General features: G+C 41.5%; 1 protein-coding gene and 1 long non-coding RNA gene across 10 annotated transcripts in view; one reads left to right on the forward strand and one right to left on the reverse strand.

The window, feature by feature from the left end:
* Window positions 1–155: 155 nt before the first annotated feature.
* LOC122200790 lies at window positions 156–4,816 on the reverse strand. Its single transcript, XR_006193932.1, has 3 exons — window positions 4,729–4,816; window positions 865–920; window positions 156–379 (listed from the first exon to the last, which is right to left on the reverse strand). It is a non-coding gene; the product is annotated as an uncharacterized LOC122200790 (long non-coding RNA).
* Window positions 4,799–18,588, forward strand: part of TCP11L1 (t-complex 11 like 1) — a 31,973-nt gene continuing 18,183 nt past the window's right edge. For 2 of the 9 annotated variants that reach the window (XM_042906539.1, XM_042906545.1), the window contains exons 1-3: window positions 4,804–4,887; window positions 7,690–7,876; window positions 18,372–18,504. In XM_042906539.1, the coding sequence (XP_042762473.1) occupies window positions 7,714–7,876; window positions 18,372–18,504 (296 nt within the window). In that variant the 5' untranslated portion in view covers window positions 4,804–4,887; window positions 7,690–7,713. The other 7 variants (XM_042906541.1, XM_042906542.1, XM_042906540.1 and 4 more) reach the window with 7 other exon arrangements.

The following is an 18,588-nucleotide window of genomic DNA, read 5'->3' on the forward strand; positions in this document are numbered from 1 at the left end:
CCCACCCCAGCAAACTTCAGACATATCACTTCATGTATAAAAGTTCAGAATGTGTAGCTAAAACAGGACATTAAAAAACTAACCACAGTATCATTATTATATACACACAAACCCACAATTCCTTAATACCATCAAATATGCATTCAGTAGTCACATTTTCTGATCTCACATGATTTTGACAGTTTATTCAAATAGGGATCCATTAAAGTCCATAAATTGCAATTGATTAATGAGCTTTGTAAGTCTCTTAATTTATATGTTCTTTTGAATCTTTCCCGTTTCTCCTCGCGCTGGGTTCTATGCTGACAGCTCAGAGGCCTGGAGCCTGCTTCGGATTCTGTGTCTCCCTCTGCCCTCCCCTGCTTGTACTCTGTCTTGTCTGTAAAAAATAAACATTGAATAAAATGAAACTAAATTTTATCTACTTAGAGATACTGCTGCCTACATTTAAAGAGAGGTAGGGAGGAGTGCCTGGCTGGCTCAGTCTGAGCGTGTAACTCTTGATCTCAGGGTTGTGGTTCGAACCACATTAGGTATAGAGATTACTTAAATTTTTTTTGAAAAATAGAGGTAGGAAAGACTCAAATGACGAGCCAATATGCTGGCATGTCAATCTTTTATTTTCTAACCTATAACTGATACTAGTCTTTAAATGGGAGAAAGTTGAGGACTCCTCTATAATGTACCTGTGATCCCTAACCTTGTGAGGTTTTTTGTTTTTTGGCTTTGTTTTCATAGGCAAGAAGGGAAGGTAACTCTCTTTACAGTGTAGTGAAAAAGAGAAGATAAGCTTGTTTGTGATTTAGGTGTGAAACTACTGAAAGTGCAGTGAGACCATATGGGGAGTGTGGGGGTGGTTCTTACCTGGCTGCACACTGGAATCACCTGGAAAGCTTGGCAGTTCTTCTCTGGCATCACCCCTGGAGTTTCAGATGATAGTTTTAGAACTCCTGCCTGCCCCCTCCCCCGCCCAGGAGATTCTAAGGTGTAGTCAGGGTTGAGAACCACTAATCTAGAGACTCTGTACATTAGTACAGAGCAAAACTGTGTGTACTGACTTGCAACCTTTGCACGTAATGATTATTTGGCAAACAAAACTACCATCTCTCTTTCAGGGGAAGGCAGAACTTCCTAGTTATAGTTGTGGTCCTAGAAGCAGCAGCATTCTAATGGGATGATAATTCCATGGAAAATCTAGCAAGACCACAATTTACCTCAACCTTCATAAGCAAGAATAGAATAAGGTTTTAAGAAAAATTGGTCATGTTTACTGCATGGTCAAAGTTTTAAACTGTGGGTTCTGTGCTACCCTGAATACTGTGGGCAGCCCTCCTGTACCACTAGAACTGTATGTTGTTTGCTATGTGCCCTCATTTATTCATCCAGGATAACCTCTTGGGAACCCATCCTCACTTACACAACCTGATGCCTAGGAAACTGAGCTTTACCACTACCCTAGCTGGGTAGAAGAGGGCTAAGCACTGATCGACAGCTTACCTATAGGCAAATGACTTGAGTTTGCATAAAAATCAGCTTGGGCAGTGAAATTCTGTATAGAAAAATCCAAATTAGGGAGCAACAATTAAAGTAAGCTAGTCTGTTTTATGAAGGGAGTACAGGAGACTGCAGCGAGGAGCAGAGGTATGATGAGAGTGATCCTTTGTGTCTAGGGGAGTTGATAGGATAGTACTGATTTCTAGAACAGCTGCCAGCTTCTTTTTCAAAACCCTAAGTGGCCTTTCAGTGAACTCCCTTTATTTTGAGGTAATTTGAGTTTCCAGTCCTTGCAACCCAAAAAATCACAGAAGGTGTCAGTATGTTTTTAATATTTTTTTTTTAATTTTTTTAATGTTTATTTATTTTTGAGACAGAGACAGAGCATGAACGGGGGAGGGTCACAGAGAGAAGGAGACACAGAATCTGAAACGGGCTCCAGGCTCTGAGCTGTCAGCACAGAGCCTGACGCGGGGCTCGAACCCACGGACCGTGAGATATGACCTGAGCCGAGGTCGGACGCTTAACCGACTGAGCCACCCAGGCGCCCCTGTTTTTAATATTTAAAGGAAACCAAATATATCAGAAGATTACAAGTAAGCCACTGCAAGTCAAATCAATAGTTTTGATAGTGTAACAACATCCCCTCCACAAGTGAAAACTGTATATTAATCCTTAAAAGAAGGTAGTGGATTCTCACTAGGTGTGTGGACATAGAGGGTGGGTCTCCCTAGGGAGGTAGTTCTTGCCTGGCTGTATGTTCAAATCACCTGGAAAGCTTAACAGTTCTGCCTTGGCATCACCCCCAGAATTTCAGATGATAGTTTTAGAACCCTCCACACCCCCAGATTTTAGGATGTAGTTAGGGTTGAGAACCACTAGAGACTAATGGTATATTAGTCTGGACTTGGAAGTGAGAACTGAATGTTTTCTTGGTGAATCTTTGTTCCAGTTAGTTGAGTATTTTAAGGATTTTTTTTTTTTCTCTAAAGTGAATCCTCATCCGAGGACTTTTATGCGTGTGTGTATTTAAGAAAAAATACCCAACGTGCTAGTTTGTGAATGGTATGAGGGTGTTGTATTGCACTCAGCCTTCAACACTTTAGGAATAATTGCCCGGGTGTGATCTATTTAGAAATATTGTTTGACAGCACTAACTTCACTTCATCTTGCTTTGTTCTAGTTATTTAAATTTAATGAGTTTTATGGGTTACAGGTGAGAGACTTAATTATTACCTTCATTTGGTTTAGGACATACATGACTTATGCTCAGTCTTAAAGCATTTTTACAAATGAACAATCACATAGCCTTTATTTTTTAAGACTAGGCCCCAAAACTATTTTTTAATTAACTAATTTATTATTTTTTGAGAGCGCACACGAGAGCAAGCGGGGGAGGGGCAGGGAGAGAAGGAGAGAGAATCCTAAGCTGATGGCACAGAGCCTCATGCTGGGCTTGAACTCACCAACCATGAGATCATGACCTGAGCTGAATCAAGAGTCGGATGCTTGGGGCACCTGGGTAGCTCAGTCGGTTAAGCGTTAAGCGTCGGACTTCAGCTCAGGTCATGATCTCACAGCCCATGAGCTTGCCAAGCCCCGCGTTGGGCTCTGTGCTGACAGCTCAGAGCCTGGAGCCTGCTTCGGATTCTGTGCCTCCCTCTCTGCCCCTCCCCTGCTCATGCTCTGTCTCTTTCTGTCTCAAAAATAAATAAACACACACACACACACACAAGAGTCGGATGCTTAACCAACTGAGCCACCCAACGACCCTGGCCCCAAAACTTTCTATTCACATAGTTTGCTACAAGGTGAGAAAACCATGGTTTTCTTGGAGCAGCCACTAGTCCAGCACCAAGATAAGCATAGTCCCTGCTACCTGTGATGGAGGGAGATGAAGCTCTAAAACAAGCTTGTTTTAGCATGAATTTTTTTTTGAAAAATTTATGGTCAAGTTGGCTCACATACATTGTAGTCTTGAATTCAGGAGTAGATAGATTTCTGTGATTCATCACTTACATACAACACCCAGCTCTCATCCCAAAAAGTGCCTTCAATGTCCAGCACCCATCAACCTTTCCCCCCCCCCCCCATCAACCCTCAGTTTTCTCTGTAGTTAAGAGTCTCTTATGGTTTGCCTCCCTCTCTGTAACTTATTTTTCCTTCCCTTCCCCTATGGTCTTCTGTTAAGTTTCTCAAGTTACACATTTGAGTGAAAACGTGATAATTGTCTTTCTCTGACTTCACTTAGCAGAATACCCTCTAGTTCCATCCACATTGTTGCAAATGGCAAGATTTCATTCTTTTTCATTGCCAAGTAGTATTCCATTGTATAATATATACCTTTATCCATATAAATATATGGATATTTATATGGATATAAATGGATATATATAAATATAAATATATGGATATATTTCCATATATACATATATGGAAATATATAAATATATTTCCTTTATCCATTCAAGCATGATATTTTTTCCCTTCTAAAACACAGTTCATAAAACGCCCAAAGTGCTTACTGTTTCTGTACCTACACCAAGTGGAACCCTCATGGAAACTGCCCCCTGCCTGGCGTCTTTTCAGGACTCAAGTCTCGCTCTTCCTATGGACAAGTGTGGCATCCGCTTGGATAAAAGAGATGACCTCAAAACCAAAATGAGTCTGTGCCATTAAAGTGAGGCTTGGCTACCTAGGTGGTGGGCGTGACTTTTTTTTGTTTGTTTGTTTCTTAGCCCAAATTAGAGGAGGATGATAAATTATGTGCACCTAGAAGACATGATGGTAATGTTTAAATTTGAAAACCCGGGCGGGGAAGGCTTTGAATGCGGTTGTGAATGAGCGGCCTATCGCTTTCTTTCACTTGACAGACTCCGTGCCAGCTCTACCACGCGTTCCTCTCCCGCCTTACACTCTCTCAGAGGCGCCCGCCGTTCTGTACGGAAACATGGCGCCGCCCTGCGTGGGGCGGGCACCTCCAGGTCCCGAGCCACCGCCCACTGTGCCCCCTCCGCAGACCCGGAGCCCACCTCTCGCATCTACATACGGAAACAGGGCGCCTCCTAGATTGAACCACCTCTCACTAAGCACCCTGGGTCCGGACAGGGCCGCGCCTCCCGCCTTTCCGTACAGAAACATGGCGCCGCCCTGCGTGGGGCGGGCGCCTCCCGGCTAAAAGGCTGCCTCCCCCTTCCCGACGCTTGAGGAACGGCCGCTTTGGCCGCTACCCACCGGAGTCGGGTAGGGAGGACGGCCCTCAGCGCGGCGAGGGATGCGGCCTCGGAAGGACAGAGGCTGAAGCGTCCCGTGCTCGCCGCTCATCGCTCCGCGCCTCCTCCCGCCTCATTCCCGGCCCGAGCGGCAGGAGGGAGCACGCCGACTCCGCGGCAGGTGAGGAAAGCGGGCGCGGAGGCTGGCAGCCCTGCGGGGCCCGCACGGGAGGCGTGAGGTGGAAACCACAGGCATTTCTTCGCCTCCTCCGGGGAGGTCGGGTCCCGGTGCTGTCGGGTGGAGGCGACGGAGTGGCAGGGACGGCGGCGTGTTGCGGCGTAGGACGGCCTTTGTCCCACCCCTCGAGGCCGTGCTCAAAGCGCACCCCGCTTCCATCGCTTGCTGCTGGCCCGCCACTCCCTCGCCGGCCTGAACAGTTGTTTACAACGGAATCTGGACGCTGAGAGTGAGTGACACTGGGTGCCAGAGGAAGCGGTTCCCGGCATCGGTGGACAGACCCCCTTTACTTTGCTGAAAGACCCTTTCTGGTGGGGAGTCTCTTGTGGCAGCTGGGGCCCGGCATGTAGCTCGGATAGAAGGTCTCTAGGGCAAGTGCGAGAATCCTCCTGCCCTCGGTTCCCTTCTGAGGCGGAGCAGGAGTTAGTGATTGTTGAATGAATGAGCACGCTGTAAGCAATAAATGGTTCCTTGCTGCATCCTGTAGCCCTATAAATATAGCTTCCATTTGTGGAAAGCTTGTAGTGTGCCAGCTGCTGTTATGCACGTTCTGTCGTCTGATCTTCCCCCAAATCGAAGAAGTGGGTAGCTGCATTTTACAGATGAGGAAACTGAAGTTTCACAGTTAGCAAAGAGCCAGAATCGGAACCCAGGTATGTCTGAGGCCAACGCCCATCCTTCCCACACACGCTGACATCACAGAGATGACACAGCTGTCAACAAACACTTACTGGGTATCTGGAAGATATACGGATGGAGCATATGTGGGAAATATGGTTGGTCTTGGGCATTAAGAAGTTAAAAATCTAGGTGAAGAGTTTTGTTGTTGTTGTTGTCGTTGTTTTTAATAAAACTAGCAATTTTCCAATCTTGCCCCAACTCATCTTTCCCTCTTCATCACCTGCCACTTGTTCTTCTGTTTATTTTCGTGTGCCTTCACGTGTGCCCTTTGAGTGAAATGCTTCCCTTTTCACCTTCTCTCCCACTCCGGACATATTTTAATTGGACGAAATCCTGCTCTTTTCAAAAAAAAAAAAAAAAAAAAAAAAAAAAAAAAAAACAGCTCAAATGTCACCTTTTCCGGGAAGGTTATCCCAACTCCTTACAGGCAGAATCAGTTTCTCCCTCTACTATGTTCCCCTAGTGGTTTCATAATGCCATCAAGGCTTCAGTTTCGCTCTGTTTCCTTGTAAGCATGTCTCCCCCTCCAGACCTATTTAAATAAGTATATTTTGAATTGGATCTAAGGCTATGGTGCATGCTAGACACGCAGCAACTAGCCCTACAAGAGTTCAGAGAAAGGTGCACGCACTGTGGGGAAGTGTCCTAAGAGGAGTAGGACTTGAGCAGAATCTTAAAAGGATGGGGTTAGTTTACTGAGCTGAGTATTAGAGACCCAGAAAGCATGCCTTCCTTGCAGAATGAGTTACTTCATCCTTTCTGAGCTCATTCTCAGCATGTGAAGAGGATAAAATTAGAAGTGTATTTGTTTGTCCTTTCTCAGAGAATATGCTGGCAATGTTGTCTTTTGGATCTTGGAGCATTTCCAGAGCCTGATAGGATTTAGGACAGAGGAGATGGGTGTCTGGAGTGGGATGTTGGAAGGTAAGAGGGAACTGTATTAAAGAAACCTTCATATTAATAATACAGGCCTAAAAAAAATAATACAGGCCTGGAAATGTCAATTCCAGTAACTTCATTCTATTTAATGGAGGGATCTGAAATTTTAGATAATTATATCAAATGATTCTTCTCTGTCTAATGGGCAAAAGAGAGTCTGCCAGACCTTTTCGGAGCTGCCAACATTTCTTTTGATCCCTGGATTACCCTCCAGGTGTATAATAAAGTCTAATTAGCGTTTATGAAAATGTTTTGTGATCTCCAAGTGTTGATGATACAAATGCTAATTATTTGCAGTATTCTTGTGAATGCAGAAACATTGTGTCTGTCTTCTCCCTTAATTAGGAACACCTTAGGAAGAGAAAACTCTAGGAAAAAAACTCGGGGAGAAAAGAACTTGACAAAAACTTGTATGGTAAAAAGAGGCTAGTATTCCAGGCCTTTTTTAACTGGCCCAAACCAACACGTTAAGTATGATTCCTGTTCTAACCAGCAACTAAAAAAATTAAAACCCCACCCAACCCCATACATCGTGGTTGTTTGCAACTTCCTACTTATCATCTTTTCCTGCCGACTGACAAGTTAATAAAAATATTGGCCTCATACGTTATTCCTAAATGCTTCATATGCTTCTCCCTTCTAGGTGTCAGCCCCAGGTATCTTATCCACATAACAGGATCAGAGAACCAGCTCCATGGTCCAGTGTATTCAACTGGAAGCCCAAGTTAAAAGCATGATTTCCAAAGGCTTTTCCTCTCCGCTCTCAGGAAAGAGAGGAAAGAATTGAATTGAATCACTCTTTGATCAAAATAGAAGCAGGCAGTTTATAGTGTTATCTTCCAACAGTGTAAGATCCTGGTTTTGACTTAGGAGTGGGACAAAAATACTCAAACCTGTCACTCTGTCTGAGGTACAGGTCCATGAATTTGATAAATTGTGTCATTTTACAGGTATCTGTTTAATCATTGAGGTAGAATATGATAGCTGGATAAGATCTTTGCAAGCCCACTCATTATTACACATGAGAAATGGAAACCCAAAGAGAATAAATGATTTGCCCAGAGTCAACTGCCAGTTAGTAACAGAGCTAGAACATTTTGGTTCACTTTTTTTTTTCTTTCCTAGGAAAGTGAGTAAACTTAATTGAGAATGTCTGAAAACCCTGACAAGCCCAATATAAATGAAGCAGGAGAATCAAAATCAAGTGATTCTGAACAAGGCCTTGAAGATGCTGTGGAAGGTTCTGATGAAGCTTTACAGAAAAATATAAAGTCGGGCCCTCCCAGCACCCAAAGAATGCAAAGACCTCACTGTAAGCAAATTTAACTTTGGTTAGAAGGAATATTATCATTGTTTTTCAGGTGATATTTTGATTAGGCTTCCTTATACTTGTGACCCTGAGCTGGGTTCTTATCATATGAGAACATTGCCAATAACCAGCATTTAAGAATAGCAAGTTTCTCAACTGGCAGCCTAGTCACTTGTGGGTTTTCAGTTGCTTGAGAAATTAAAGTTTTAGAATAATGTCCAGAATATTTCTGTCTTCCTCTAGTGTCAGTGACCTTCCACTTTCTCTGAATTGCTTTGAGAACTAGGAGGGTGGAGTGCAAATTGTAGCTTTAATTAAAAAAGCATTTGAAAAGTCTCAGGCAGGTTCCAGCCAGGACTGTGCTCGTGCAGGCTAAAAAAGGTTTTGAATGTGAGTGAGGTCACCACACCCTAACTTCACTGCCTGGGGGCTTAGTTCCCACGAGGTTGAGGGGATTCAGTTTGCGGAATGTATGGTGAAGTCATTTCAGATCCCTGACTGGGAGCGGGCCTCACTGATGAAAGGGTGGCAATTTCCACAATATTCCCAGCAGTTGCCCCAACTCCTGTCTTTTATTAAGAATACTTAAGCTTTTTGAAGTGGGTCCAAAAAATGAAAGTTTTAAGAGGGAGTGTCATAGTCTAAGAATGTCAGTGCTGATGTTATCTCTTTAAAGTGTAGATGATGGGTAGTTCTGCATATTTGAAAGAAGTATGAACATTTTTTGGGTTTGAGGTGTGTTTCTTTTAAAATGTTCAAAGCCCTTCTCAGGTAATTTATTAGTTCCCATAATATTCTTTTCACTTTTATTATTTTTTTTAAATTAAGTACACTTAATTACTTAACATGGGGCTTGAACTCCGACTCGGAGAACAAGAATTACATGCTCTGCTGACTGAGCCAGCCGGGTGCCCCTCAACATAGTATTCTTATAGCAAACATTAGTAGGCCCCATTTTATTGTGGCTTAGTATCACATAGATTTTGATGGATATACTGCTAGGTTCATCCCAGCACACAAAGTGTACAAAGACCTCACTACAAGCAAATACGACCTTTGGTCCTCTTGGTCTCCAATATGTATACTTAGAAAGCTTCTGTTTTCCCATTTTTACTTATTTTTTATTTTTTTACTTTTTATTTATTTGTTTTTAAGATTTTATCTTTAAGTAACCTCTGTACCCGATGTGGGACTCGAACTCACAACTTCGAGATCAAGAGTTGTATGCTCTACTGACTGAGCCAGCCAGGCATCTCTGTTTGTTTGTTTGTTTGTTTGTTTATTGCTTATTATTTATTATTTTTTAAGTAGGCTCCAGGCCTGATGTGGGGCTTGAACTCGCAACTCTGAGATCAAGAGTCACATGCTCTACTGACTGAGCCAGTCAGCCTCCCCTGTTGTCTCATTTTTAAAATGAGGAAAATATACTTATCTCTTAGATGGTTGTAAAGATTAAATGAATTCATGTAAAGCACTTAGAACAATGCTTGGCATCTAATAAATGTTCAATAAATATTGTTAATACTACATGTCATCTGTTGCATTTAAAGATACCAGGACTGATTGCTGTAATATGGATGCAGATGGCCAACATGATGGTTTTATCACTACAGTTCCTGATAAAGGAGGACCTTTGGTTTAGATCTTTAGTCATTCTTTAATTGATGGCTTTGCCTTTGGCATCCTGTCAGTCTAATGGCATGACTCCAAATTAATATCAAGCCAACACTAGACTACATTCATTATCTTCGACTGTATGTAGGTATGTCCTTAAGGCAAGAGTCCTTACGCTGGGACCCATGATTAAGTGTTAGGGGATCCAGGAACAGCCAAAAAAGTTTATCAACATTTGTGTGCATATGCATTTTTCTAGGAAGAAGGTTATGGAAGATTTAATTAAATTCTCATAGAAGTCCATACCAAAACAGAATATAAAATCAGTGCCCTAAAATATTCCTCTGGCTTCCTTGCTCTTTCTCCTTATAGTAATAGGTAGGCACAGGGCTGTGGTAAAGCTCAGGCCCCACAGCCTGGGGGCCACATCAAGAAGCATCACTGTACATGTACAGCATAAATAAGAATTTATAAAGTATGAAATCATCTCTGCAGACTTTTTTTCCAAACTGTGTAAATGAGTAGCTACTGAGTTTCTAGTAACTCTAAAATCCCTTCTGGAATTCTACAAATTAAAATGTAAATAGCAAAGAGACAACCTTTAGTCTTGCAAGTTATAATAGAGTAATATTTTAAGGGTAGAATTGCTATTGGTAACTATGATGTTGTGATTAATAATAAGAAATATATTTGGTCTTTGTCCAGTTTCTGGCAAAGAGCGCCTTTGGAATTTCCTAAGTGCTATAAGTGTGTCTTTTGTTATGTTAATGAGGCGACTTTTGGAAAGCACCTAGGTAACCTAATGATGGGGGCTGGTTGCCAGGGGACCCAGCACTGTGATTAGAGGGTTGGAACTTTCAGTCCCATCCCCCAGCCTTCAGCATGGGGAGAGGAGGGGGTTGGAGGTCGAATCAATTGCCCCTGGCCAGTGATTTAATCAATCATGCCTATATAATGAAGCCTCCATAAAAACCCAAAAGGACTGTGTTTGGAGAGCTTCCAGGTTGGTGAATACACAGTGGGTGGTGCTGGGAGAGTGGTGCGCACCCTCAGGGCGGGGAAGCCCTGCACCCTTTCCCCATACTTTGCTCTTATGCATCTCTTCATCTGGCTGCTTCTGAGTTATATCTTTTTATACTAAACCAGTAAACCTGGTAAGTAGAATGTTTCTCTGAGTTCTGGGAGCCACTCTAGCAAATCAAACCCAAGGAGGGAGTCATCAGAACCTCTGGTCTATAGCACCCATGACCGCCTGGACTTGCAACTAGGGCAGTTTTGTAGAACTGAACCCTTAACCTGTGGGGTCTGACAGTATCTCCAGGTAGATAGTGTCAAAACTCAATTGAATTGTAGGACACCCAGCTGGTTTCTGACAACTGTTTGGTAGTGTTGGGGGGAAGCACCTCACCCCGCCCCTGTACACATTGGGATTTGGGTGCAGAACCTTCAGTAAGTGATATAGAATATTGAAAAAGGACGAGTGGCTTCCTTGTAGGAATTGGCTGGCACTAGTCTGAGATGGTGCTTTGATTCTAAAAGATAATCTGTTCTGTAAACATAGAGATGTTTACATCTCTAAAAGTAAAGATCAGTGAGCTGCAAATTAATGTCTCCCCTGAGATTCTCTACTTCCATATACTCTGCTCACAAAGCCTGTTCTGTTCTGGTGTTTAATCACCTTTTGACCAGTAGAAGATGCTGTATTCAGATGAAAAACTTCACATTGTTATCCCAGTTAATATTTGCCATTTAGCATTTTGGTTTATTAAATCAGGTCTTTGTGAGTTTAATTAGTATATCCCAGTCATCCTTAGATAAATGGATGGCACAAGTTCTTAATTTTTTTTTAAGCCTATTTATTTAGGTACTCTCCGCACTCAGTATGGGGCTTGATCTCACAACCCCGAGCCAGCCAGCTGCCCGTAAGTTATTACATTTTTTAAAAATGTTTATTTTTGAGAGAGAGAGATAGATAGTGGGAGCAGGGGAAGGGCAGAGAGAGAGACACACACAGAATCCGAAGCAGGCTCCTGGCTCTGAGCTGTTAGTACAGAGCTTTACACAGGGCTCGAACTCATGAGTGGTGAGATCATGACCTGAGCCCAAGTCGTACGTTTAACCGACTGAGCCACCCAGGTGCCCCTAAGTTCCTATATTTTTAAAGCTCATGACTAGACTTTGAGTTGTAGTGTCTCTGTGTTTAGTCAGTGAGTCAGTATTTATTGAATGCGGGGTGCCCGGATGGCTCACTCGGCTCTTGATTTCAGCTCAGGTAATGATCCCAGGGTGGTGAGATCGAGCCCCGTATCAGGCTCCTTGCTAGACAGTGCTGGGCATGGAGCCTGCTTAAGATTCTCTCTCTCTGCCTCCCCCTCTGCCCTTCCTCCACTTGCACGCTCTCTCTTTCTCTCAAAAACAATATTTTTTTCTATTGAATGAATATTATGTATCAGGGATACAGCAGTGAGTCAGGCCTACAAGGTCTCTTACCTCATGGAGCTTGCAGTGTAGTGAAGAAGACAAAATAACAAGCAATTTCTACAGTGCAGTAAGTTCTGTGGATAAACTTTACCCTTGCTTCACTATGCTCCCTCTATAGTAGTTTTGGGTGACATTTGCCATCTGCCATCCATAAATGTCCAACCACTTGTCTGACTAGAAGCGTATCTTTAGAGTGTATGGACTTCTCAGATTACAGAACAACTCAGTAAGGAAAGGTAGAGAGTAGGAACATTCTGAATTAGGTTTTCATTTTATTTTGAATCTATTCACCAGCTTCCCAAAGGGCATGTTTACTTGGTTTTCAGTTTCTTTAACAGGGTATCAGTGCACAAATGCTATAAGGGAATCAGCAGCAGCTTTAGCTTTATATTGCATAGTAAAATAAATTCCAGAGTAAAATACATGTGACCTTACCATTTTTTATGGCTCTTATTACAACTCTTCACAGGTTCTCTTCACAAGTTGAAGTGAAACCATGTTGTCCACTAAATTGTATCTTTGTGTTCTCATGAAATTGGTAAATTTGAGAATTCTCAAAACAAAACAAAAAATCCCACCCACAACCCTGTAATTAGTATGCAGTGACCAGTTTCTGTGTATGTAGACCTGTAACCTATCCTGATCCTATCTTAGAATTGTAGCTTTTAGCTTTTTTGATCAGGTATCCTTCATTAATAAGTTTGATTAGTCTCTAACTTGGACAGCTCTGTAAATTTTCTTCTTCCTGGTGTCTCATGTTCTTAGCACTTGGTACAAGCTGTTTTATCCCAAGTGTGCCCCAAATCATGAGAACACACTTGTGTATAATTTGGAAGAGTCTCATCTTCTATGGAACATTCCTTTGGTTTTACTATCTTCTTTTTGCATATTAGGAAATAATGGCTGTGGAAGATTTAAAATGACTTGTTCAAGGTCACATTCAAGAGTCTGGAGGGAGCTGAAATTCTTCCTTCCTCTGTCCCTTGTGTTTCATGACTAGGTAGCATAAAAACACTGTGTATTTATCATTACCCAAATGCCCTAAATTGTTGAAAAATGGTAAATTAATTGTGAAAACTTGGCGTGTTTCTATTATTTTCATAAATTTAAGATGATTAGACATTTGAAGATTTTTGCAAAACCAGGGTCAAAACCAAACTTGGAAGCCCTGATGATGGGGCTTTTTTTTTTTTTTAATGTTTGTTTATTTTTGAGAGAGAGAGAGAGATCCCTAGAGGGGGAGGGGCAGGGAGAGGGGGACAGAGGATCCAAAGGGGTCTCTGGGCTGACAGCAGTGAGCCCGATACAGGGCTTGAACTTATGAACTGTGAAATCATGACCTGAGCTGAAGTTGGACGCTCAACCGACTGAGCTACCCAGGTGGTCCTTCTGAATCTTTTTTTTTTTTTTAATTTTTTTTTTTTTAATGTTTATTCATTTTTGAGACAGAGACAGAGCATGAACGGGGGAAGGTCAGAGAGAGAGGGAGACAAAGAATCTGAAACAGGCTCCAGGCTCTGAGCTGTCAGCACAGAGCCTGACGTGGGGCTCGAACTCACGGACCGCGAGATCATGACCTGAGCCGAAGTCGGACACCCAACTGACTGAGCCACCCAGGTGCCCCTGAATCTCTTTTTAAGAGATAAGAACTTGGCATGCCTGGCTTGCTCAGTTGGTGGAGTGCATTACTCATGATTTCAGGGTTGTGAGTTTGAGCCCCACATTGGGTGTAGCGATTACTTTAAAAAAAAAAAATCTTAAAAGGGATAAGAACTCTATGCAGTTTAATAATTCCTGACGTTTGATGTTGATATATCACAGTGAAAGTTCCATTTTCTGATACATGGTAACAGAAAATATTAGCTTGAATAAATTTAATAGTATTTAATAGTATATATAGTATATAGTATATATATATAGCAAATTCCTGCTAAATGTCTTTGAATTTTTTTTAGTTTATTAAAATTTTTTTTTAATGTTTATTTATTTTTGAGATAGAGAACATGATCAGGGGAGGGGCAGAGAGGGAGAGAGAGAGAATCCCAAGCAGGCTCTGTGCTGTCTGTGCAGAGCCTGATGTGGAACTGAAATCCGAAGCTTAACTGGCTGAGCCACTCAGGCTCCCCTGAATTTTTTTTAAGTTTATTTTTTGAGAGAGGGCACAAGCAGAGCAAGAGCCGAGAGGGAGAGAAAGAGAATGCCAAGAAGGCTCCGCACCACCAGCGTAGAGCTCAATGCGGGGCTTGAACTCACAAACCATGTGATCATGACCTGAGCCAAAACCAGGAATCCGATGGTCAACCAAGTAAGCCCCCAAGTGCCCCCCACCTTTGAATTTTTAATCAACTTTATTGAGGTAGAATTTATATATAATAAAATTCCATTTTAAGCGTGTAATTTGAGTTTTGACAAATGCATTTACAGTTGTGTCGCTACTACCACAGTCCTGCCCCTTGACAGTGAATCTTTCCCACTGTCTTCTGGCCTTTGGCAGCCACTTACTTTCTATCTCTATAATTTTGCCCTTTTTATGATTTCAAATAAATGGAACCATACTGTATATAGTCTCTTATCTGACTCTTTAACTTGGGATAATGCTTTTAAGATTCATCTGTGTTTTTGCATGTATCAGTTTCTTCCTTTGTTATTGCTGGGTAGTGTTCCATTGTATGGTTATACTATTTATTCATTCTGCAGTTGATTGACATTTGGATTAGTTCTAGATTTTGCCTGTTATGAAGAATGCTGCTATTAACATTTGAGTACAGGTCTTCATAGGGCCATAGTTTTCTTGTGTAAAGACCTAAGAGTGGGATTGCTGGGTCATGTGATAAGTGTATGTTTTACTCTATAAGAAACCAAGAGATTGTTTTCCAAAGTGACTGTACCATTTTTTATTTCTACTGTTTGAGAGGTCCAACTGCTCTGCTGCTATGTCAAGACTTGGTATGATCAGTCTCTTTAATTTTGGCCATTCTAGTATGTATGTAATGGTATCTCAGTGTGGGTATTTTTTTTTTTTTTAATGTTTATTTATTTTTGAGAGAGACAGAGTGTGAGCCGGGGGAGGGGCAGAGAGAGAGGGAGACAGAATCTGAAGCAGGCTCCAGGCTCTGAGCTGTCAGCACAGAGCCTGACGCAGGGCTCAAACTCAAGAACCATGAGATCATGACCCGAGCTGTCAGACGCTTAACTGAGCCACCCAGGTGCCCCTCAATGTGGTTTTAATTTGCATTTCCCTGATTATAAAATAAAAGAAAAAACCTACAATTTTCCACCTGTGTGGGGCAAAACCCAGTCCTTCCTCCTGTGTTTTTCTCCCGGGTGCCTGTGTCTCTTTAGTGTTCACATAGAGTAGATCACTTCTGGCCACCAAATGTGTGGGGTCATTTTCCCCCACCAAGTAATTTCCTGTGATACTACCTGAATTCCTATAATTCAACTCAATTCTGACACTATTTATGCAGAGATAACATCAGATCTCACAGGTGAAGGGCTTAGTCCCACACCCATCCCTCCACTTTGGACAATAGTCACAAATCTAGGTTATTACCTGTGCTTTTGACCAACCAGCTATAGATTGGAGATTCTAGTGTCCCTTTCATAAATTCTATTAATTTACTAGAGTGGCTCACAGAACTCAAAAGATAAATAAAAGTGAAGAGCTAGATGAAGAAATATATAGGGTGAGGTCTGGGAGGGTCCTGAGTGCAGGAGCTTCTGACCCTATGGAGTTGGGGTGCATCACCCTCCTGGTAGGGATGTGTTGGACAACCTGGAAGCTCTCTGAACCCTCTACTATTGGGACTTTATGGAGGCTTCCTCATGTAGGCATGATCAATTATTAACTCCATTTTCAGCCCTAAGTATGGAATCCTCTCTGGAGGATAGGGCTGAAAATTCCAACCTTCTAATCATGGCTTGGTCTTTCTAGTGACCCACCCCCATCCAGAAGCCATCCAGGAGCTCAGAGTCATCTCAGTAGAACAAAATATGCTGCTAGTGCTTATCACTTAGGGATTAAGAAAGGTTTTAGGAGCCCAGTGTTAGGGAGGGGGTCAAAAGCCAAATATTAAAACAAGAGATGCACCTAGTGTTCTTATCACTTAGGAAATTATAAGGGTTCTAGGAGTTTTGTGCCAGGAACCAGGTTCAGAGAACAATATGTATATTTTCTGTTATCTCTCACTGATGACTAATGATGTTGAGCATCTGTTCTTGGCCTGTTGTGTATCTATCTGCTTGAGAGAAATGTCCAGACTTTTTGTCTACTTTTTAGTGGTTGTCTATTATTATAAGAGTTCTTAATATGTTCTGGATACAAGTCCTTTATCATATTTGTGTTTTGCATATATTTTCTCCTATCTGGCATGCCTTTTATATTCTTTTTAGGAGTCTTACACAGAACAAAAGTTTTAAATTTTGGTAAAGCACAATTTATCAATTTTTTTCTCTTTTATGTTGAGTTTTTTGTATCTTACTCTAAGAAATTTTGCCTAACTCAAGGTAGATTTCACCTGTGCTTTCTCCTAGAAGTTTTACAGTTTTAGCTCTTGTATTTAGGTCTGTGGTCCATTTTGAATTTGTTTTTTACTTATCTTGTTCAGTAAGGGTTGAGGATCATTCTTTTCCATACAGATAGCTAATTGTGTCAACACCATTTCTTGCTTATTGACCACATGTACACGTATGTGTGTATGTATGTATGTATCAGTCTATTTCTAGGTCCTCTGTTCACTTGCTCTGTATATCTGTCTTCATGCCAGAAACACACTGTCTCAATTGTTGCAGTTTTATTGTAAGTCTCGAAATTAGTTTAAGTCCTGCAACTTTATTCTTTTTTCAAAATAGTTTCCACTTGTCTAGGTCCTGTGCATTTCCATGTAAATTTGAGAATCAGTTTGGCATTTTTTTATTAAGGTTACTTTATTTTGAGAGAGACAGTGAGAGGAGGAGAGAGAGAATCCCAAGCAGGCTCCACACTGTTAGCACAGAGCCCGATGTGGGGCTTGAACTCATGAACTGTGAGATGACCTGAACTGAAACCAAGAGTCTGATGCTTAAGCAACTGAGCTACCCAGACGCCCCTCAGTTTGGCATTTTCAACAAAAAGCCTGCTGGGATTTTAACTGGGATTGTGTTTTATCAGTAGATCAATTTGGCAGAAATAGAAATTCTCAGTATTATGAGGTTGTCAATCTGGGCTCTGATTTTTATATATTCATTATATTTTGCCAATATCCATGGAGCAAATTTTATTTATTTATTTATTTATTTATTTATTTATTTAGTATTTTTATTAGTAGTCTGTGGAAATACAGAGAAGGATTTTTGTTGAGTGTTCCCAACTTCCCCTTATGTGACTGGATAAAGATTTTTACCAAACAGGGTATGACTAGCTCTTAGATTTGGTTCCTTTTTTGTTGTTGTTTTTTGTGAGTAAAAGAAAAAAGTAAAGAGGAAGGAAAATAATTTTTTACTAACCTAAGATCTTCATAATTGTTAAACCCTGTGCAAACTAGGAAATTATTTATCTCATTTTAAGCCCAGATCTTATCACCATCACAGAAAATTAATATAGTCCTCTTCCAGGTCAGTGCTTTTCAAATTACGGTTATAAAACATTCTTAGTATCCTATACAGGGTAGTGGTTTTAGCATTCTCTGAATAGCACTGGTACCCTAGACTACTTGATGAAATTTTAATTTGACAAGGTTCATTCCTGGCACAGTATTAGTGGTGGAGCAAAATATAAACTGCTGATGGGAGCAAATGAGGAAATCCTAAATCTGGTGTCTCCTTTTTAAAATTTAGGGTAGATAGGGGCGCCTGGGTGGCTCAGTCGGTTAAGCGTCCAGCTTCAGCTCAGGTCATGATCTCACAGTCTGTGAGTTCGAGCCCTGCGCTAGGCTCTGTGCTGACTACGCAGAGCCTGGAGCCTGCTTCGGATTCTGTGTCTCCTTCTCTCTCTGCCCCTCCCCTGCTCATGCTCTGCCTCTCTCTGTCTCAAAAATAAATAAAAACATTAAAAAAAAATTTTTTTAAATAAAATTTAGGGTAGACAGAAAGCAAAGGGATCAGAAAACAACCCTCAGTGTATTGGGAAATTTGATAGTCTGTGACTTTAAAAGTTTGTCTCCATTTAATTTAATCATTTCCACTGACCAGTCTTAAGTAAAAAGTCCAGATATTTTGAGAATTGGAAATGGTCTCTGCTTTTGGGACTCCAGGTTAAAAGAAAAATGAAATAGGTAAAATTCTGTTGTTGGAAATTGCCAGAATATTTTCATAAATAGAGGCATAGCTGAAGTTATTAGCTGGTACCAGAACCACTGCCTTCTCCTTACTTTAATAGGAATTTTAATCTAGAGAAGCGAATCTCTTACACTGGGTTTTGTTACAGCTAGTCCTCCTCGATTTGTGACAGTAGAAGAACTTCTAGATACAGCGAAAGGAGTTGCTAACATGGCTCTAGCCCATGAAATTGTAGTAAATGGAGACTTTCGGATTAAACCAGTTGAATTACCAGAAGACAGGTAAGGTGGTTACTGAGTTACCTTGTTTAGTGGAACTCTGCCATTTCCCAATTCTGGAAAGGTCTTCTCCACTTGATGTCAGTA

This window comes from Panthera leo, chromosome D1 (assembly GCF_018350215.1).
Source record: "Panthera leo isolate Ple1 chromosome D1, P.leo_Ple1_pat1.1, whole genome shotgun sequence".
Taxonomy (NCBI): domain Eukaryota; kingdom Metazoa; phylum Chordata; class Mammalia; order Carnivora; family Felidae; genus Panthera; species Panthera leo.